Below are 23,070 nucleotides of genomic sequence, written 5' to 3' on the forward strand. Positions count from 1 at the left end.
GGGACTCTGGCCTATAGCTTCATGTTAAGTATCTGTCAAGTCAAAAGAATAAGGTATTTTAATTAATCACTTCCAATTTGTACCTTAAGATTTTATCAGTTTTATAAATAGAGAAATTCTAAGTATGCTTACTGGGAACAGACAGCATAATCCTAACTCTGTCTATTTGGAAGTACTGAATTCATTGGAGCTTAATTCCAGGAAAGCATGGAATTATAGAATTGTAAAGTTGGAAGGGACCACAAGGCTTATCTAGTCCAACCTTGGAATGCAGGAATCTTTTGCCTATAGTGGGACTTGAACTCACAACCCTGAGATTAAGAATCCCATGCTCTACCAACTGAAAAACTGGGTAAGATGTAGTCTGTAGACGTGGCACAATTTTCTATTTAGGGGCAATGAGCATGCTACAGATGTTTGTTATGGGATTCACAACTAATACCGTATTGGCCCGAATATAAGCCGCACCCGAATATAAGCCGCACCTTTAAAATGGGGGGGGGGAGACAATACAGTGGTACCTCGGGTTACAGACGCTTCGGGTTACAGATGCTTCGGGTTACAAACTCCGCTAACCAGGAAGTGCTTGCTCCAGGTTAAGAACTTTACCCCAGGATAAGAACGGAAATTGCGCACTAGCGGCGCAGCGGCAGCAGGAGGCCCCATTAGCGAAAGCATGTCTCAGGTTAAGAACCATTTCAGGTTAAGAACGGACCTCTGGAATGAAATAAGTTCTTAACTCGAGGTACCACTATACGTGAATATAAGCCACTCCCTTAAAATTCCACAGGCACTCACACTCGTTCCGTTTTACCGTATGTCTGTTTCAGCGGTGATATTGTAAAAGCCAATTTTTGTAAGGTCGCGAATTTAAGCCACCCTTTTCACGGTCGGAATTTGGGTTAAAAAGTGAGGCTTATATTAAGGCTAATACGTTATTACTGTATGTTTAACTGGACTGCTTACTATGAGAGCCCCATGAGAGACAGAAATCAGGATAAAAATTTAAAGAAATAAGTAATTCATAGTATTAATTGGCACCATGCTATAAACGGTTCTTGCAAAATATTGGTAGCTTTAGCTCTTAAAGTGATCATAAAGACGTTTCTCCCCATTTAATGTTCAGTTAAAAAAAAAAAAGAGCTTTAGTTAGAATAATTTTTAATTATGTTCATTGATTCTAGCCCACTTGCATTAAAAAAGAAGATACTTAAATCTGTCGCTAAAGGATAGCTTTATTTTTTTGGTTATTGATTCTCAGGGAATGTATTCCAGTATAGTTGTTGCTGGCAAATAACCAAGCATTATATCATCAGTCTAGACAGCTGTGTTACCCAGTGAAATTCCTAAGTTTGCTGATTGTTTCATGCTGTTTCTTTCTCTCTCTTCATTATTACCTATTTCTTTTTAAATAATATAGAATTATTGCTTGTTGCTTCACTTCCTTAATAAGTGCTCTCCCTTCAATCTATCTTCACGGACAGATTCGAGGATTTCCTTGCTCGGAAATGGTCATCAGAAAAACGCTTTGGTTTGGAAGGATGTGAAGTCATGATCCCAGCTCTGAAAACCATAATTGACAAATCTAGTGAAATGGGAATTGAGTATGTTATATTGGGCATGCCTCACAGGTAACTATTTGCCTATTTTAATTTAATGATCATGATCACACAGCAGTGTGCAATTTAAAAACATGTAATAGTTACATTTGTTAACACAGTTACATTTTAAAGTTTCAGCATACTGCTATTTCCACAATATTCTTATTCCTTAGTTTCCCTATTTTTCTTCGTTTCTGTTTATTTTTTTTTAAAGTAAGCCAATTTGAGCAATGTTTTCACTTTATTTCATAAGCACACACAAACAAATCCTGCACACTTTCAGGTGCTATAAAAAATAAAGTTGTTGTTGCTGAAACAAACTGAATGGGAAGCTAGTCAAAACATAAAACGGTGATAAGTTTGTAGAATTGAACCAGACAATTGGAACTCAGTATTCAACACTCTACCAAAGCTGTAATTTTACTTGCAGTTGCTTATTATTGCTCCTATGTGTGGTTCATTCACCCAATTTTTTTTGTCTCTAAGGGGAAGGCTGAATGTGCTGGCCAATGTTATCCGAAAGGATCTAGAACAGATCTTTTGTCAGTTTGACCCAAAGCTTGAAGCAGCTGATGAGGTGAGATACAATTTCATTGGCCATTATTACTAATTTAGCCATTTTTTCTCCCATTGGATTCTTTCCCGTTAAAACTAGAGTTAAGGCTAATTATGTGTATCATACTCAGATTCCTTCAGACCTGTATTCTGAAGGCTTCCAGATGTTATATAATATCTCAGAAATGCAGGAGGTTCTCTCTTCCTATCTGGGCGCTACCTCTCGAAGGGAAGAGCTGGAACATTTGCTGGGGGTATTATCTCAAATGGTTGTAGTTTCTGCAGGCTGTGTTTTGGGAGAGCACTGGAGGCTGTCCTGCAAGCCCGAGGTGTGTCAGATTGTGACAGGTAATTTCTGCTGGGACTGCTGCCAAATGGGATCGAGGGGTTTCTGCACAGAGATCTGTGAAAGTGCCACTGAACGTCTCATCCCAGTGTGACTGGTTTCTAGCCACTCTTCTCTCACATCTCTGTAGCCAGGCAGACGGCAGAGGTGCAGTGACAAAGCAAAATAAGATTAAGTCAGGATACCAAGTTCAGATATAATGATAAATCACACGACGCAAGCTGAGTCACAAGCCATCTTCAAACCATAATTTCCTATGGTAGATTGTTGGCGCCAGTCAGACCTTAGTTGGCTGTTGTGGATTTAGAGGTACAAATAAGATAGAGTAGCTAAATAAGCCATAATTTTGTGTTAAATACGAACCCAGCCATTGAGATGATAGATAGTGTTTGAGTCTTTGGACTTTCATGGTTTCTGGTGTCTTAGGGATCTGGGGATGTAAAATATCACCTGGGAATGTACCATGAGAGGATCAACCGAGCAACAAACAAAAAGATCACCCTATCACTTGTGGCTAACCCATCTCATTTGGAAGCAGTGGATCCTGTCGTACAAGGGAAGACCAAAGCTGAGCAGTTTTACCGAGGGGATACTGAAGGGAAGAAGGTAACATTGCCTGGATAATAACTTTTGCTTGACCTCATTTCTAATAGCCTGTGGTAGATTTCAGCTATTGAAATAAAAAGATGCCACTTGTGTCTTCAGAATACTTTTTTTTTTTACTTCAGTTGAGTCGATGTAGAAAATGTTTGAGGCACGTAGCTTCCCCCACATTTTCATTTTAAGCTAATCACTTTCAATTGCCATGAATGTTCAAAACGGCAGTTTCTTAAAGAGGTCCGGCCAGAAACAAGTTTTGTTGAAAGGCTACTTTGAGAAGGGATTGAGAGCAAGAGTCCAGCTCCTCTGGCAGAATGGCTTGCTGCCAAGTCATGTTGCGACAGATCTTTCCCATCCATAATCCTCAGTTGGATCCTAGATGACCATGTGCCCTCTTGAGGGCCAGATGTGGACCAGATAGCATCAGTTATTGATCGTTTCAGTGACATATCATATTCTTTACAACTTGCATTACATTAGGAGGGGGGAAAGTGAATTAAACTAGGGATTTGTGAAACTTGTTGACGGATGAATAGCACCAGTAATTTTTAACTCCCTCTCCACTTAGGTTATGTCTATACTTTTACATGGCGATGCTGCCTTTGCTGGGCAAGGAGTTGTTTATGAAACTTTTCATCTTAGTGATCTTCCATCATATACCACCAATGGCACCATTCATGTTGTGGTCAACAATCAGGTAAAAAGCAGAAATAGGAAGTTGGGTTTCCTTAATAGCTTTTGGCAAGCTTTTCCCTTGCCTTCGTGATAGATAGTGGACAGCGCATTACATTCTTCCCTTGAGCAAAGGGGTTGCTCTGTGGCTACAGGAAGCCTTTATGAGAAGGGAAACTAAAGGCTTTTTGGAAAACGTTACCAGAAAGGCTGGGAAAAAATCCAAGGGAAGACAGAAAGTAGTTTTTTCTGCTGTTTATGCAGGGTCACTCTGAATTTAGAAGGCAAAGTGTTTTATTACTCATGTCAAAATTGGTCATGAATTGCCATGAAATGACGCCGTGGCTTTTTGCCCTCCCTGTCTCCAGCACCAATAAAATGATGTTAATGTACATAAGAAAAGAATGAAATGTGATACCTTTCAGAACTTGTTCTTCCTAACTGAAAAGCATAGCATCCTGCCGTATAAATAACAAGTCTGTAAACTGAAATGTCAGTTCTCGACACACTTTGAAACACTGCCACTAAAAACTACATGTTAAGTATTGCGTTTTAGATTGGCTTTACTACTGATCCACGAATGGCTCGCTCATCGCCGTATCCAACTGATGTTGCTCGCGTGGTCAACGCACCTATCTTCCATGTCAATGCTGATGATCCTGAAGCAGTGATGTATGTCTGCAACGTAGCTGCAGATTGGAGAAACACTTTTAATAAAGATGTGGTTATTGATCTGGTAAGTACTGTCATTCTTTACTGTTGAATGGTCTTCCCTGCATATGGGGCTAGGTGGGCATCCATTTTCCACTACAGCTCTTTGTGCCCCTTCAAATCTCTCATACGATTTGAGGGGCTCTGAAACAGCCTCCATTGTAGGTTGAGGAGCTGTGGTGGAAAGAGAAAATCGGCATAACCTGTAACGCATTGAAATACTTGAAGTATGTGCACACAGAGTCTTTGAAACCTGGACTTTTAACTTAGTGAAGTAGGTTCTGAATATGATGTTATAGAGTTAATTATAGATTGTGCATTTCCGTTTGTAGCATCTAAAAGAACAGGACCCAATATTGCTCTGAATCTGAATCCCTTAAAAATGTATTTCACCTCACAGATAATAAGGGAAAATGTTACTGCTATCTGTAACCTTTTGGTTTGCACTCTGTCTGGGCTCTGAAACTAATTTACACAATCCCACAATATTTTAAAAAAGAAAGACCTGACTTATGTGCCTTTATTGCTTCCTGGCCATACTTAATTACTATGCTTTTGTAAGAGAGTACAAGAAAGGAGGGAGAAAAAACCCCTCTTGTGTTGTATGCATTTTGGTCTCTAGGAACTCTCAAGAGTCAAATTGGGAAGATATCCCAGAGGAATTATCCCTGGGATGTTGGGGGAAGTATACTCTCCAAAGAAGAAGATTAAACAGCTTGAAGCATCCATCCCCTTATTGCATTTATAGACCTTTCTGCCAAAGCTCCCACCGAGGGATTCACAATTTTAAAATATGAATTCAAACAAATAGTACAAAATATTCTCAGGCCTAATTCAGGAGCTGATGGCACTGGCACTCTGGCACAGGGATTTAGCTGTAGATTCCTGGGTGTTTTGATTTCTGATGTCAGGGAGAACTTCTGTCAGGACTGAGCGAGCTAAGTCAGGAAGATAATGGGGGGCGGCGTGGCGCGGCGATTCTGCTCACTGAGCTTTCAGCTGCTCTGGAATTCTTTCCAGAACTGGGTGCAACAGCTTCGGGAACGAAATTATTTTTTAAGAACTACATAGCTGGTGGGAACTGCAAACTGTAAAGTAAATTATAGAGAGGGCTGATCTTTAGAAAGCAACGAAGGCCTTTAATTGTTCTTTTTATTGCCCATTTCATTGTGATCATTGCATTGACTGAAATATGTAGGTTTGTTACCGAAGACGGGGCCACAATGAAATGGATGAGCCCATGTTCACCCAGCCTTTGATGTACAAGCAGATTCACAAGCAGGTGCCTGTGCTGAAGAAGTATGCCGACAAGCTAATAGCTGATGGAACTGTGACGCTGCAGGAGTTTGAGGTAACAATGCTAGCAGTGGAGAGGGCCATTAATGGTGCTGGTTTTGTAACAAGTAATACTGCTATAGATTTCTATTTTAACTGGTTTGATTTGTTTTGATTTTTCGAGGACAGGAAATAACTTCTGAATTATTCCTTAATACTTCCAAATAAATTATCCTTAGGGGAAGTCTGTTGGTTACCTCAGTAATTTAAAAAAATAAAAACATGAAGAGCAAGAGCAGTATGTAATGGTGCATTGGTTCACAGCAGCAGTAGCAGTAAAAACTATGCATGCAAAATAGTGTTTTGGATTTGCAGGGGACACCTCTAAACCCTAGAAATTAATAAATGGTAGGATTCGGTGTTCCCTTGTGCCAGTAGCAGCTTAGTCATGCTGGCCACATGACCCAGAAAAACTGTCTGTGAAAGCGGACAAACGCCGGCTCCTTCGGCCTGTAAAGTGAGATGAGTGCTGCAACCCCAGAGTCGTCTGTGACTGGACTTAACTGTCAAGGGTCCTTTACCTTTACCTTTTTTAAGTATTTGGATGATTAGGAGTATTCAGGGAAAGGCCTCTAGCGGGCTTCATCTTGCATGGGGCAGGAGCCTAGTGAGATTTCTTTTGTATTATTTCTTTGCACCATCACTGTGTGTGACCTTTGAGAAAGATGTTCCTGCCCCGAAGGGCTTTAATTTGACACAGGGAGGAAAACAGAAAGGCTGAGGTCCAGGGTGGATCCTGAGTTCTGCTGCAAGACATAAGCCAGGGTCTCTGAGTTTAGACTTTGGGATTCCCAGACATCTCCCATCTGTAACCTCTTCCTCCGTTTTTATTTTCCTTTCTGTCTCCAAGCTCCTAAGACAGTGGTGGCGAACCTTTTAGAGACCGAGTGCTCAAACTGCAACCCAAAACCCACTTACTTATCTCAAAGTGCCATCATGGCAATTTAACCTATATATCTCACGTTTTCTGTGTGTTTCACATTTCTTTTTTATACTGCTGTTGTAGTAAATAATCCTTCATAAAATTTTCTGCATTACATTCTTCATTAAATTATCTTTCCATTGATAAAAAAGGGAGTAGTATGTAATTGCTGAATAATAAAGAGAAAAGAGAATCACGAGTGATTTACCACCAGCTAGACTGGTGACTGGGAGTGGCCGCCAAGACCATACAACACCGGTCCTGAAAGACCTACATTGGCTCCCAGTATGTTTCCGAGCAGAATTCAAAGTGTTGGTGCTGAGCCCTAAACGGCCTCAGCCCAGTTTACCTAAAGGAGCGTCTCCACCCCCATTGTTCTGCCCGGACACTGAGGTCCAGCGCCAAGGGCTTTCTGGCCATTCCCTCACTGCAAGAAGTGAGGTTACAGGGAACCAGGCAGAGGGCCTTCTCAGTAGTGGTGCCTGCCCTTCAGATGTCAAGAAAATAAACAACTATCTGACTTTCGGAAGATATCTGAAGTCAGCCCTGTTTAGGGATGTTTTTAATGTTTGATGTTTTATTGTGTTTTTAATATTCTGTTGGCAGTCACCCAGAGTGGCTGGGGAAATTATTATTATTATTGGCAGACCAATGATAGAAAAGTGCAAGGATTTGCAGATTTGGTGGCCATGATACCTATCCCCACCCTCTGGTGATCATCCCTTCCCTTGTTTCTAAATTCATGCCGTGCTTTGTAGGAACTTGGAAATCCTTGTTCCTCCCCAGAATCCTGTGAGCAGGCTTGTACAAGTGGCTTTTCTGCCAAATGTCCTCCTGATTCTCCCCACTCCCACTGTAACCATATAATATATGGTAAAAAACTAATTGCTTATAAAATTGTGCTAGGTATAAAAAACTTGACTATGACTGCTTTGATGGAATTTTAGTTTTCCCTATCCCTCTGCATTCCCGCTGTGGTATTTGTCACGTGACGTTTCACCCCTATTCTACAGGAAGAAATTGCAAAGTACGATAAGATTTGTGAGGAAGCTTATTCTCGATCCAAAGACAATAAAATCCTACACATTAAGCACTGGCTTGATTCACCTTGGCCAGGTAGGAAGTGTTGCTGTAAATCTCATTGGCTACATTTCGATGTCACAGTAAAACATGGTTTATTGTGATAGGAGGGAATGTGGTTGTCTCCCCTTTCCCCTTCTCTGTGGTGGTTGCAAGATGCAGATTGCAGGAGGACAACTCTCAGCTGCAGCCTATAGTTTTTCTGAGGGAAACAAGCCATGAGCCTGGGTCTCGGCATAACACTAAATCAAACCACGGCTTACCTGCAGTTAGCGAGGTGGCTGCAGTTTCTGCTGTGAGCCTTCACATGCTTGCACATTTATGCTTAGCCATGGTTTGGCTTAGCATTTCATGAGAAATAGGCCTATGTCAGCTTCTCCTTCTGCTTCCCCTTGCTGTTTAAAAAAGCAGCTATTTTGCCCCTCGCCCCATTCCTTTTTAACTGTACAAAAACATCTGTCATATTTACCTCCTCAAATGACCCTCAGATGATGCTAGTGACTGCTTTTCTAGGTGTGCAAACAAGTAAAATTGAGGGGGGCTGGAAGCTGCCTCCATACCAGTATTTTTAAAAAGCAAAAGAGAAGATAAGGCATTTGTTCCTTTCCAAAAGAGTTGGATACATTTCATTTCTCAGTTCCCCCAAATTACTCTGCCAGTTCAGTGTTGGCCTGAAATCCCCACTCCCAATTTGGCAGATCTCCACGCTGGAATAAAGTTCCATTTTTATATGCAAACAAATGAGCCATAAAAATTTGTACCTTCCCTCTGCCCTGCCCCCAGGAACTCCAAAAACTACCACAAATGCCTGTTTAGCTCTGTAGCCAGGCGAAAAAGGAACACTTTTCTTAAGGGCCGGAGGTGCAATTTAGCATTTGGTTCCAGGTCCCCACTTGTGTGATTCTAAAGGGGGAATTTGTTATTACTTTTGTTACACAGGACGGGATTTCTCTAAACAAGCAGGATCTTTCTGGAAAAAGTTTTCTGTACTTTTTCAACATGTCTCCCCATGTTTCAGGTTTTTTTAATGTGGACGGAGAACCAAAGAGCATGACTTGCCCTCCAACTGGAATTCCTGAAGATATGCTGATTCATATTGGAAATGTAGCCAGCTCTGTGCCTTTGGAAGGTTTTAAAATACATGGAGGTGAGAACTTAATTCTTGCTGTATTTCCAGCACTGGCTTCCTTTTTCTCTAGAGATGCAGCGTTGACAGGAGAATATTTGCTAGCTGAATGCTGATTCTCCCTGTCCTGAATTTGGAACGCCGTCTATTTCCTGAACAGAAGAAACTTTCCCCCTTTCATATCCAGGGGCGCCGACTTATAAAAAATATTGGGGGGCCCATACCGACTTAGAAAAAATATTGGGGGGGCCCAAGACCTCCAAACCGCTGCTGCTGGGGGAACGAAAGGGGCAAGCATTTTAACCACATTTTAAGTGGGGAGGGAAGGAAAAACACAGAACGGACAAGGAGCACAAGAGGGGTGTGCAGAGAAGCAGCTGGCTAAGAATGCAGGGGAGGGGTATAATGGCAGGGAGGAAAGGAAGGCAAAAGTTTTCCCTCACCTTACCACCCAAGCCAGCCAGCTAGCTCTCTCTCTCTCTCTCTCTCTCTCTCTCTCTCTCTCTCTCTCTCTCTCTCTCCCTCCCTCCTGCCTGCTTGCCTGGAGGGGAGGGGCTTTCCCTGCTCTTTGTTCCGTTTGAGCAACCACAGCAAGGAAACAGAGGAGGGTGGGCAGTAAGACCCTGAGGCAGAATGCAGGAAAGCAGCCGCTTCCTCTTTTCAGGGTTCCCTTCTCCGACGCGCGGTTTTCGGCTCCAGGGACCACACATTCGCTCTATAACATGCACAGACATTTCCCCTTCCCTTTTAGAAGAAAAAATCTGCGTGTTATAGAGGGAAAAATATGGTAATAATTTTCTTAAATTATTGGGGGGGCCGAGCCCCCCCAAACGAATTTTTGAGGGGGCTCGGGCCCCCTCAGGCCCCATGGAGTCAGCGCCTATGTTCATATCCCTTTCCATTAAAAAGTAGTGTTTGATGTACATACTACAAGTGCACAGCATAACCAGCTAGGAGGTTGTATGTTTTTCTTTTTTGTTTAGGCTTAATGCTTGTACAAGCAACATTAATGAGCTTTGCTAATTATTATTTTCAGCCTTATTGAATTGAAGCAATCATGAGTATATTGTTAACTTCAGTGGTCTGGCAGACATTGTGCAAAGGACTAGGGAAGTTGTGGCACTTGAATTAGTGTTAAATTAATAGTACTTGCATTTATGTGAGGGGCTGATTGACTGTAAAGCCATGTTATATGTCCTTGAGGCATTACTGTGGATTGACTGATCTTTGGCTGTTTAGCTCTCCATATGATTCATGGTGGTGCTACTTTAGTTGTACGTTTATATTTCTCCATGTGAAAACATTCTTGAAAGAAAAGTGTTTCAACTGATGCTTTGCACAACACTTAAAAGTGATGAAAATGTAGAAGAAAAGGTGGACGTTGGGAAGAGGTTGATTCAAGGGAATCAACAAGATTTGAGGGATTACATCTCATTGTTAAAAGTGCCTCTGCAGAGATTTTTGCCTCTGGAGGCAAGAGCTAGCAAATTACATTTGCTGCATGGTCTGTAACCTGCATTGATTCATTCTCTAACGTGGGTCTGTAAAGTCACATTTTGAGCTGTGTGAGATTTGAATAATGCTTTGATGATCACATCTGTCTTTCTTTTATTTATTTTCCTTCCTCTGAGATTGATCAACAGGGGTTGTTTTATACAATTATAATTCCTGAGAAGTTATTACAGCAAAGCTTTCAATTACACATCTTCAATGTTTTGTTTTCAAGTGGCATGTAATTAACATACACTTTCTTATTAAATCAAAATATCATTATTCATTAGTAAGTATCTGGAGAAATCCTCATATACAAAGTGTAGCTTCTAGTTCTGTCCTCTGTTGCTATGCATTGATGTGTAAATATTTTATTAAATATGCACACATGTTCCTGAAACACTGAAAAGTAACACGGCGCTTAGAGTGAACCATCTGCTTGGTGCCTCTAATTTTTAATAGGCAATTGTTAGGTTGATATGGATTTGATGTATCAACCATACTACAGTTTTGAAATTGCTTCATTCATAAAATAAATATTGCTTGCCAAAATCATTCAGCAAAATCTTATTCATGAAACAGCACAGCTAGCTATGCAAGACTTTTCATGAATAAGACAGAAACTTTGCCTGTCATAAAAATATTGAATTAGGCAAGGATTTGCTTATTTCATGAATGAAGCTGAGAATGTGGTTAATTCATATATTAGACAGAGCTATTCGGCTATATTATTTCATGAATAAAGCAAGTTCACACATATATACAATGAAGGGTTTTGAATAACTAAAAAGTGGAACAAAAAGCAGAACAGCTTTGATATTGGAACTTGTTTATGTAAGGGAGTTTAAGTTTTCCAAGCCTTCAAGTCTTAATCTAGTAACATTCTTAAAAAGAAATATGCTAATAATTTGAGGTGTAAAAGTATACCATCGTTGATGGATACAATAAAAGAGGTATTCAGTTTTAGTGTGTGATTAGCAAGCAGGAATTGTGATAGTTAACAGTTTTGCTATGGAGCAGTGTAGGTGGAGAGATAAAATATTAAGACCGAGAACTGAAATATAGCTGGAGCTTAATGGTGTGAAATGTTATCAATATAAGGACAATGAACTTGTGGTTGAATTGAATTGTCTGGATTGTGAATGACTAGTAGAAGCATTCAGAAGGGAGGAAAGTCAAAAAGACATTCAGGTGAGGTCACCATTTAGTTATCAGTATTTTGCTCTCTTGGTTGTGTTTCCTTAGCACTCCAGTCTTCATCTTGGGAATGGAGACATGTATTGGTATCCTGGTAACGTTGTTTTTTGTTAATTGCAGCCAGTAATTCTTCTTTTCTCCTCCCTCTTCCCACTTAGGACTTTCTCGGATTTTGAGAAGTCGACTGGAAATGACAAAGAACCGAGTTGTCGACTGGGCCTTGGGGGAATACATGGCTTTTGGGTCTTTGTTGAAGGAAGGTATCCATGTCCGACTAAGTGGGCAAGATGTAGAAAGGGGCACTTTCAGGTGAGTTGTATAATACAGCTGCTGCTCATCCGGTAGAAAATGTCATACCGATTTTGTTGTGAGTTAATGCTAAACTGGGTCACTCTGAGGGATGGCTGTCTTGCTGTTTGTAACAGGTAACATGTTAAATGCTATAGGGGAATGCACATGTAATTGCATGAGATAGTTGAGTATGAACATGAATTTGAATTAAGAAGTAATTGCAAAAGCTCAGGAAGAGGTGTTAGGGAGAGCTACTGCGATGGTGGAAGGAAAGAGATCAGGCAAAAAAAAACAGGTATATAAACAGCATAAAAGGGTAGGTGAACTAACTGGGGTAGGGACTCCCAAAACAGCACACTGAGCATGCTGACTTGCTGTTTTGGTTTACATCAGAGTGGCCGAGAGGGGGATCTTGTCATTTGAGCAGCCCACGACCTCCATATATGCTGACCAGGCTTGTGTTCTGGAGAGATCATTCGGGTGCTACTAACACAGCAAAAACGACACAGGAGGCAGAGGTTAAGAGTTACCGATCTCTGCAGCCACAGCAGGTGCTGTGATTCTCCGGAAGTTTGGCTCCACCCCCGGAGGCGCTTTCCATTGTCTCTTGAGACAGACGGATGCCAACGACAACATGTTGCAGGGTGAAAGATTCGAGTGGGAAGGAGAGTGAAATTGAATGACAGGCATCTGGAGCAGGGACACTTCACACTGCAATCTTTTGTCGCAACAGGGCAGCACGTAGCAATCACAAAATACAATCATAATGCCGCAGTAATTAAAATTATTTGATTTTATATGATAGCAAACCTGTTTACTGAGGACCTATCCTTAGACAGGCAAAACATACTGAAGATGGATGTATCAGCTGTTGTAGGGGAGTTCTAAAATTTGCAGATGGGGAAAAACTTTGGGGGTGGGACTAAGATCAGGGGGAAACCCTAAACAGCTGGGAGGCGTATACTCAGTGACCGCAGAACCCTGAGTGTCTTTTTGTGGGAGGAGGGATAATAAAACTGGGAGAGGGGAAATAGAATGGAATGGCATTGGTTGGCTGGAACCCATGAACAAAGAGCACTTCATATGCTGCAATAAATCCCATTTGGACCCACTGAATTTTGTGCTCATGCAGGTTGGAAGATTTTTGACTTTTAGAGCCAATCTGTACATTATTTGGATCAATGACCTGTTAGACTGAAGTGAGCTACAACACTTCAGACTGCATATGGGAGATCGGGGACTACATATGGGAGAATGTGCTTTTTTTTAATGGTTACTCACAAAGGAAGTCACTGAATGTGGCAGACTAGCTTATCCGAGTGAATGCTACAGTAAACCCTTTGGTGTGTTTGGTTTGGTGGGCAGGTTTTTTGGTTTTCAAAAACGGGGCCCTTGCAAAAAACAGGACACCTCCGCTTGCTTCCGAAAACCATATGGTCTAGAATCCCACCATATTTGCCTACCGTCTTTTGCTACACGATACGTAGATCGTTTGCTAGAGGGGTTTTATGGGGAAACGGGTCGACAAAAATGGCCACCTCCATTGCACTTCTGTAGTTGTCGCGTTTTAACCTCCGGCATGCCATTGGCTCCGGTTTTACGATATTAACTAGTTTCTATTTAGAGTGGTGAACGGTTCTTGCTAAGACGCTTTAGAAGAACAGAATTTCTGCTGGCAATTTGTTCAGCTTCGGCGGGTGTGCACCGCAGAATAGCTATTATCAGGGTAATAGCCCTTCTTCCTTTAGTGGTTGTAGAGCTTGAACATATTGGTGTGTTTCACTCAGTTAGTCTTGCTCAGGGAGTTAATGGATTACAGTAATTACTTCAGTCATCTCTGTTTTGATAATGTTCCTTGGTGCACCATTCTAATGCTGATTAATGGAGCTCTGGAGGGCGCTAAGCAGTGAGACGTTGAAAGGTGGGCAACCAGGACCGGAGGATGCAGCTCTTTCAAGACTTGAACCTGAGAAGTGCTCAAGGAGCTGAAAGCCAGTGCACAATGCAGGCTGCACATGACTCAAGGCACGAGGAACAGAATTTCACAGCTAATTATAATTTGAGCGAAAGCAGCCCTGTTGTGTAATGGCTTCCACACTTCATATTTTATGGAGTGTAACTGCACGCCACTAAAAGCTTCATGCATCGCGCAGCAACAATTGCAAAGTTATCTGCAGCAGCGTCAGCCTGTTGTCATAAGTGAATACTTGAGATATTGAAGAGCTTTAATTTAAAAGAACAGTAACGGTTAATCCCGTGCGACTGCCTAGATGCAGTGAACAGTAGCTTCCATATTGGATGCCGCTGTTAATTTTTTATAACTTTAGGCATAGTTTTAATCTTTCCAAATGTGTGGAAAATAATTTGAGACTTTGTGTAATGGGAAAGGGTGTGAACTGAGAAATACCTGAGGCAAATCTAAGCTCAGTCAGAAACTCACTTTGTGGCCTTCGACAAGCCATCATCTCCCAGTCTCTCTCTTTTTTAAGGGTTGCTTTGTATTTATTTATTTTAATATATATATTTTATTAAATTTTCTGTTTTGCAGTTTAGAATATTCATTTAAACAACCTTAATGTATCAATGATTTCCCTTCTTCTCTTTCCATGGTTCATTTTGCATAACATAAATCCCTGCATATTGTAAATAAACTAAACCATTCAGTACAGTCATACCTTGGATCCTGAACGCCTTGCAAGTCGAACATTTTGGCTCCTGAATGCCGCAAACCCGGAAGTGAGTGTTCCGGTTTGCGAATCTTCTTTGGAACGGGGCTTCCGTGGCTTCCAATTGGCTGTAGGAGCTTCCTGCAGCCAATCAGAAGCCGTGCTTGGTTTCTGAACATTTTGGAAGTCAAACGGACTTCCGGAACAGATTCCATTCGACTTCCAAGTTACAACTGTATTCCATTATTACATCCATCAAAACTTATGTACACTGTTGAATTTATTTATTATAGCCTGCAAATGGCTATAATACTGAGCTGCCTTGCTGGATGATTGTTGTAATAATTGCGAAGACACTAAACATTCGAAAAGTGTTCTGTGTGTGCACTTGCCACGGTTTCCTTTTCTAAAAGTATCTTTTCTTAAAACGTCATTGTGTTTTTAAAAATCTTTGTAGCCATCGCCACCATGTGCTCCATGATCAAGATGTTGACAAGGGCACCTGTGTTCCTATGAATCATCTGTGGGAGCAGCAAGCCCCATACACCGTATGCAATAGCTCCCTTTCAGAATATGGGGTCTTGGGTAAGTTTGGCAGTTTTTTATTGGATTACTTGAGTACCTTGAGATTGTATAGAACTACACACCATACTTTTCCGTGTATTAGACGAGGGTTTTTTACTCTAAAATAAAGTTTAAAGGGGGGGGTGTCTCATCTTATACATGATAAATAACAAGATGAAAGATGAAAAAATCTTTTTTAATAATTCCAATGGCATCTTTAAGATCAACTAAATATAAGCTTTCAAGGTATGAGCTTTCGTGTGTAATACCTTGGGTAAAGAATTTAATTCGTTCTGGAGGTCCGTTCTTAACCTGAAACTGTTCTTAACCTGAAGCACCACTTTAGCTAATGGGGCCTCCCACTGCTGCCATGCCTCCGGAGCACAATTTCTGTTCTCATCCTGAAGCAAAGTTCTTAACCTGAGGTACTATTTCTGGGTTAGTGGAGTCTGTAACCTGAAGCGTCTGTAACCCGAGGTACCACTATACACACTTCGTCAGATAGTCTGAAGCACAGGTCGCTTCAACCTTATAACTGTTGATGACTGTTATGGCAGTTGGTTCCACAGGTAAGGGCAAAGGATTTTTAAAGGGACAGATGACCAAAATTGGCTTCAGTATGTATAATCGGACATGAATCCAATATCTCTATTCAGACCAGGTCTCTCCATAGGTCTCTCCATGTCTTATACATGGATAGTGCAGAGGGGGGATGGGTGATTGGTTGCAGCCGCCAGCAGGATCTTGCGATTGGGTGGGTGAATGGTGTCTGCTGCAAGGGCTGCTTTTTATTGGCTGCTGCTTTGTCAATTTGGTGAGCGTTGCTTGCAATTGTTAGTGTTTGTCAGTTGGGTGACAACTCGGGGCCATCTCACCCCATTTTCTTTAATTTTAATCCCCCCAAATAGGGGGCATCTTATACATGGGGGCATCTTATAGACGAAAAGGTGTATCCAAATCTATACACTTGGACCTTTGTCTTTATTTTTTGAGTGTATCCAAATCTATACACTTGGACCTTTGTCTTTATTTTTTTAAACTGTGACCTCCCTTTTCGGATAAACAAGCAAAGGGATTATTTTTGCAATATGCTTGTCAATACTGGGCTCCACGCGGATTAAAACTCTTGAAATTTTTCATTCACTTTAGCACGGGTTTCTTTATCATTGAAGGTTGGGGGAATGAGCTCTCTGCATTCCTTCTGATTGCAAGTCATTTTAAATAGTAATTAGGGAAGGACTTTTGACTGCGAGGCAACGTTTTTGAGAATTACCACTTTGAAAAACAGAGAAATTATTAATGCTCCAGTATGCGTATAGACCAATAGCATCTGATCCAGAAATTCCTGCTTTGTTTTTCTAAACTCATCCCATCATAAACACAAGTAAGCACAACTCCAAAAAGAGAGAGAAGAATTAAGCCCTGAACTTGAACTTCCATTTGCGTAAACAAGCAAAATGATTCTGTCATTTTAGGAATTCCCATTAGTGTCTTAGATTGCAGCTAATTAAGTAAAAATGAATTGAATAGCCCTGCATGATGAAGCTTCAAATTGTTTTTCTGGCAGGTGCACAAGCAGGGAGCTGGCACCTGTTCAGAGCTGCGAGTCAGTGCTGAGTTATTATTGAACCACTAAAGAGCACCAAGAGTATAATAGTTCTACTAAAATGTTATTCTTGCTGGACTAATTTGCCACAGGGATAAATCCACTGCAGCCTAGATACTCTGCAGTGTAAAAGAGCATTTTTGGGAAAAGGAAGAATTATGTTAGAGATTATGGAGAAAAAACATCTTGTTTAGCTTGCATTCCTTCACTGTAAACTGGCTTCATCACTTATTTTGTAATTTTAATGATGGGGATTCTGTAGACAGTGCCAGCCTTGTATTTTGCCAGTCATCAACTTGCCCATGCTAAATAGCAGCTGCTCCTGTTTAAACATATGTGGCAAACTGCCCGGGAAACATCTAGGTAATGTCACAAAAACATAGCACAGCATTTTAGTTTTCTTCCCCATATTGAAAATGCAACCATTTTTTTCCTTCCGCGATTACTGTTAGAAAGAATATTAAAACCTAATGGCAGTCACCTCCTTATTGGTCTTCATTGAGAAATATAGGAGCAGATCTGTTCAGAAAAGTGAAGAAGACATTACAGTAAATTAAGTGCTACATTGCCATTTCAAAGCACTTTGGGTGTTTTCTTATTTGTTTTAAATCCCAGGCTGAGAACCCTTGACTAATGACAAATCATGTTGCATTAAACTGCAGCTTAATTAATTTTAATTGAAAGACTCTTGCTCTTTCTGACAGTCACACAACTTGCTGTCAAGGAGAAGGGGGAGAGATAGCATAATATGAAGTGCAAGCTGACGCTGCGTCTCAACACCTCTGTCTGTCAGAGTGACACATGAAAACAAAGAGGAGAGGCACCAAAAATTGGGCTGATCGCTGTTTCCTCATCTGATGATTCTGTTATCTGAAGTTCTCCAGATAACAACATAATATTTGTACCATCATTGGACTCCAACTTTAGAGGTTTTCTACTAAAGAACACTTGCGCTTATAAAACCCCCAATTATTTTAATAAAGTGTACTCATCTGTTAGTTAGACCCATCATGATCCAGAAATGACTTCCTTCTTTGTACACTATCAGTTCCTGTCCATACACACATGCCACCAATGTATTGCTTCATCCTTAATATCACCTCCCACCTGAAGGTCAAACTAAAATATGTTTGCTTTAGATTTCTGATTTGTGGGGTTCCAGCCCCTCTTTTTGGAATAACTGGGTTGAGACCAAGGCCGGATTTAAGTTTGATGAGGCCCTAAGCTACTGAAGCTAATGGTGCCCTTTATAAGTCCAGCTGTCCTTTGTCAACAACAAATTGTTGCTTTTTTTTTTTGCGTTGAATATATGCTATATGGTAATTTATGGACCTAATAGGTATCTAAACAAATAGCAAATAACAAATAACAAATAGGAGCCTACACAACACAAAACACTGTTGCTGTATGTAGGTTTTATTTTATTTGTTTTTTATCTTATATTTTGGAAATGTACATCCAGGGGTTTTTTCCCCTTTAATTTTTTGGGGGCCCCCAAGAGAGTGGGGCCCTAAGCTATAGTTTGTTTAGCTTATACGTAAATCCAGCACTGGTTGAGACCAGTTGCCACAAGTGACTTTCCACATGTGGAATTGTTTCTTAAAACTGTTCCTGTAAAAAAAACCCACCAGCACCTTACTAGTAAGGTCAAGGACACATTCGTGTATTGTGGAATTATTTACGACTTGGGAGACATGCCCTATCACTGGAAATCATAAGGGAGAAAGCAGCTGTTAGTCTGTCTTTTATGGTATTGCTTAATTTAGTGGTTTTTGACAGTGTGCTGTTATAGTAGAGTTAGGAGAAAGGAATTAATGCATTGTCAGTTTGAAGACACAATTTAAATCTACAGGGCAATCTTTAAGACTAACCAGAATATAAATATTGAAATCTTTCATGTGTACTTCAGTAGGATCTTTGAACTAGTTTCCATTTTTATCTTGACAAAGCCTGATTTCCCTATTCTAATATAGTAGCATGTGTGTGAATAAGGCTTGAACAAATGAGCCATCTTGGGTGTTTCCTCATCCATGTCACCCAATCTGTAGAAAAAGTCTTTGAATGCTTATTTAAAAATAGAATTGGACTCAAACCTATCCAGGAAAGCCTATTTAGCTCCCTTTATTTAAAGAATACCTTAGGGAACTTGCAAGAAGAGTTACAAAAGATTTTCACTATTTCAGCAGATGATGACACAGCATGACAATTAGGATGGTTTTGTGTTTTTTTAATAAATTTGTCTTGTTGGAAATGAGTATTAATAGCATGAAAGAGTATGAATCTCTGTCAGAGAATCAGTAGTACAGACACCTTGAATGAAAGGTTAGAAAGCTAGTATGTCGTGCTTTCTAACCTTTTGGCAGAGGGAAACATAGAAACGTGTTTACAGATGAGTTCTTCACGGAGTTCAGCACCATAGAAACCAAAGCAATTTATTGACATACCTTCATCAAGATCTGGCTGAATGTCTTGAATACAATTAGCATCAGGATAGCACGTAAAAATTCACATTCTCTGCAAATGAAGTCTGTTTGTGCATTCATGGATGGACATTATAAGTGCCACATTCTTGCACATATTCAGACTATTCAACATAATTGCCCGGCATCAGGAATGTTACTCTGGGTTGCAAAGTTGTCATTTTGCCCTCGTTCACAGCCTCTTCTGATAGACATCTAGCACAGGACTGGGGGAAACCTCCAACCTGAGGGCGGGGTGCACCTCCAACTTTTAATTAATTTCTGTTCTTAGTTGGCCCTTGAACATTGAGGTTGGTGGGTAAAGCAGTTCGTCAAGGCCAAGCCAATGTAAAAGGCAAGGACAATTTCCAGTGGTGTCTAGGAGGAAGTTGAACAGTGCTGTTGAAGAAGGCAGCTCTGGACCAAGACTGGCCTTGGGGGAAAACAGGGAAAATGGAGAAGGAAGAGATTGAGAAGCCATCATTTTTGTAGGCGTGAAAGAGCCAAGAGGCCAAAAGTATGCAGAGCTGGCAGTGTTAGACTGTGGCTCAACCATCCCATTACCTCCCATGTGGTGCTCACTATGACATTCGCCATTGACTGGGAGTTCTGCTTGCTCCACCCACCATGAGGTCAGGCAGTCATCACCATCACCATCATCATCATCATTTATTATTTATACCCTGCCCATCTGGCTGGGTTTCCAACAAAAGATTAAAAATACATTAAAACACCAGTCATTAAAAACTTCCCTAAACAGGGCTGCCTCCAGATGTCTTCTAAATGTCAGATAGTTGTTAATTTCTTTGACATCTGATGGGAGGGTGTTCCACAGGGGGGCACCACCACCGAGAAGGCCCTCTGCCTGGTTCCCACATTTAATAAAGAAATAATTTAAAGATAATAAAAGTGGCGGGACATGAAAGAAAAATGGAGAGTTAGCAAGGCTCTCTTCATGTTAGCAACAATCAAAGGTTTCTGTCTCTGTCCTGGAAGAACCTTCCCCTTCCCCATTTCAATATTTGTAATGAAAACCCACACTGCATGCTGTGATCCTACATACACTTCCTCGGGAACACGCCCCATTTCAGTGCCATCTAATTACTTCTGTGTCAACGTGCACTGAGTTAGGCAGAGAAATGGCAATCCTAACCTAGTTTAAAAGGTAAAGGTAAAGGTACCCCTGCCCGTATGGGCCAGTCTTGACAGACTCTGGGGTTGTGCGCCCATCTCACTTAAGAGGCCAGGGGCCAGCGCTGTCCGGAGACACTTCCGGGTCACGTGGCCAGCGTGACATCGCTGCTCTGGCGAGCCAGAGCCGCACACGGAAACGCCGTTTACCTTCCCGCTGGTAAGCGGTCCCTATTTATCTACTTGCACCCAGAGGTGCTTTCGAACTGCTAGGTTGGCAGGCGCTGGGACCGAGCAGCGGGAGCGCACCCCGCCGCAGGGATTTGAACCGCCGACCTTTCGATCGGCAAGTCCTAGGCGCTGAGGCTTTAACCCACAGCGCCACCTGCGTCCCTAGTTTACCTGGAACTAAATGTTACTACTAAAAATGTTTGTGTTGGGGGGACAACTTACCTGCTAGAGCCCAATAACCAGCACTGCCTGATCATACAATAGTGTTAGGGATTGTCTCATTTTTATTTTAAAGTCTCAGTTCAGTTCTATCCCCCTAGGTACAGTGGGATTGCATCTTATCCAAGGGTTAGTTTTTGGGCAGAGTGCAGATACGCAAAGTTGCTTATAGTCCAGGAGCCTTAGACTCCCTGGATTGCTGCTTTCCAGCCCAGCTGGGACACTAGACTGCCACCTCTCTCTTTCCCCCTTTGGTAACTCTAAATGTTTGCTGTGGGGCTGACTCAGACCACACTTTCCCTGCCGTCAGCTTCTTGCCTGGAGAGCAACTGCAACGCCTGCTGGTATTGGCAGTGCCCTTCTCTAGTGAACAGGCAGGTTCCTTCCGGCGAGTGAGCCAAAGCCAGCTAAGCTGGGAGAACGGAAACTTTCCCTGGTCACCTGGAGGCCGCAGTGTTTGACCAACGCCAAGGGGGGCAGCCAATAAACCTCTGCTGCCATACACATTCTTCAACCTCTAGCTCTGGGACTGTGGAGGAGCAGGAAGAAGGAAGAGGCCATGGGTGTGAGGCAGGGGATGAGAAGCCACGCCAAGTGCTTACCCGAGTTTGCTTTCTCCTCCCCCTGCCATCCTTCCTTCTCTCTCTCCACCCTCCACAAATCCCCTGAGATCCCAAGGGGAAGCTCCCCCCCATGAGATGCTGGTGAGACACCACTGTTCTCCTGGCTCCATCCACTTCTCCCCTGCACTTGGGGATGTTCCTTGCAGAGAAGTGACAATGAACACTGCTAAAAGGAGAGCTTTTTTCCTTGGCTCTTTGCTTTCGAAGGGTCTTTCCCCCAATAAACGCAGACGCTGCAGCCAAGATTGTAAAGCAGAATCAGTGTAAATCAAATGTGTCCAAGATGCAATCTTATTTTATGGTGTATCTGTTTTTTTTACTGTATTCAGACTAGATTTTTTTTTAAAAAAATATTTTTATAAGTATAAAGATATGACAATACAATCATACACCTTAATATTTAAAGATTCCTCCAAATCTCTGTACTTCCCACCTTCTCTGGCATGGGTCCTATTGTCAACCCCTTCAACTGCATATTATTCAGTAGTCCATATTTTATATCACTGCATTGTGTCCATAGTAGTTGCTACATTGCAAGTGTTACTGCAATCCTGCTAATGTTTTCATCTGCTTACAGTGGTCTCCAAGATAAATTATAAAATTTCCTCACTCTTTGTTAAATTTTGGTCTTCTTGGTCCCTGAGCTTCCTGGTCAGTTTTGTCATTTTGGCATAATCCAAGAGTTTAATTTGCCATTCTTCTCTGGTAGGGACTTTGTCTTCTTTCCATCTCCGGGCTAGCAACATCCGTGCTGCTGTCATCATGTACATAAAAAGTCTTTTCTGCTCCTTTGGAATGTCAGCACCCACAATTCCTAGTAGAAAAGCCTCTGTTTTTTAAAATAAAAGTTAGTTTGAACATTTTTTTCAACTCATTATATATCATTTCTCAGAATGCTTTTATTACCATACAAGACCACAACATATGATAAAAGGTGCCTTCTTTTTCTTTACATTTCCAGCAGATATTTGTACCTGTCTTATACAAACTAGATTTTTTTTTAAGCCTACAATCCACTTAATAAAGACAATTAGTGGAATACTTGTGTGTGGCCCAGGATTGATTTCTTCTTCTGTAGAACAGTGGTGCTTGAAAAAGACACACACCCCCTGATGTAGGGCAGTAACCGTGTGCATTTGAGTGGATTTTGTAGAAATCTACAGGTACCAAATACACATTTTAATTATGATGCATATGGCTGCAACGTTCTAATGGCAGTGGACCTCCTTGTTGTCAAGCTTGCGTTGCCCATATTGATATACATTCTGTGAAATAAAACAGACCTCAAATTCCCACAGGCGCATTACCCTTGGCTACATTCTGCAGTCCCCACAGTATAAATCACAAATGACAAGTACATGAGACCTGTCAGTGACTGCTTGCTGGTGGGTTTGAAGTGGTAGCCTACTGTGTGCAGAGCATATCAAGAGCCAAGTTGCTCTCCTTTGGTCAGCAGGAGTTTCAGAGTTCACAAAACTTTCCTAATTAAAGGTAAGAATGCAAATTCTTATCACAGCTAGAAACGGAGTCTAGAGACTTCATTCTGTGCTTATTAATAACTTCTCCCTAGGTTGCCTCATATATTTGCAAATGGTACTCTTGGGGGTAAAATTACTCCAGCTACCTGAATAGTGTAAATTTGAC

At 41.4% G+C, this 23,070-nt stretch overlaps 1 protein-coding gene across 2 annotated transcripts in view; it reads left to right on the top strand.

Moving 5' to 3' along the window:
- The window catches only part of OGDHL (oxoglutarate dehydrogenase L), a 59,794-nt gene that overhangs the window by 23,578 nt on the left and 13,146 nt on the right, over nt 1-23,070 (top strand). For both annotated transcript variants that reach the window (XM_081913549.1, XM_081913548.1), the window contains exons 7-16: nt 1,485-1,631; nt 2,088-2,178; nt 2,929-3,108; nt 3,671-3,799; nt 4,331-4,510; nt 5,684-5,836; nt 7,756-7,858; nt 8,841-8,969; nt 11,795-11,945; nt 15,051-15,178. In XM_081913549.1, the coding sequence (XP_081769675.1) occupies nt 1,485-1,631; nt 2,088-2,178; nt 2,929-3,108; nt 3,671-3,799; nt 4,331-4,510; nt 5,684-5,836; nt 7,756-7,858; nt 8,841-8,969; nt 11,795-11,945; nt 15,051-15,178 (1,391 nt within the window). The remainder of the gene's footprint in view (nt 1-1,484; nt 1,632-2,087; nt 2,179-2,928; nt 3,109-3,670; nt 3,800-4,330; nt 4,511-5,683; nt 5,837-7,755; nt 7,859-8,840; nt 8,970-11,794; nt 11,946-15,050; nt 15,179-23,070) is intronic.

This window comes from Podarcis melisellensis (assembly GCF_964234715.1).
Source record: "Podarcis melisellensis genome assembly, chromosome: 5".
Classification (NCBI taxonomy): domain Eukaryota; kingdom Metazoa; phylum Chordata; class Lepidosauria; order Squamata; family Lacertidae; genus Podarcis; species Podarcis melisellensis.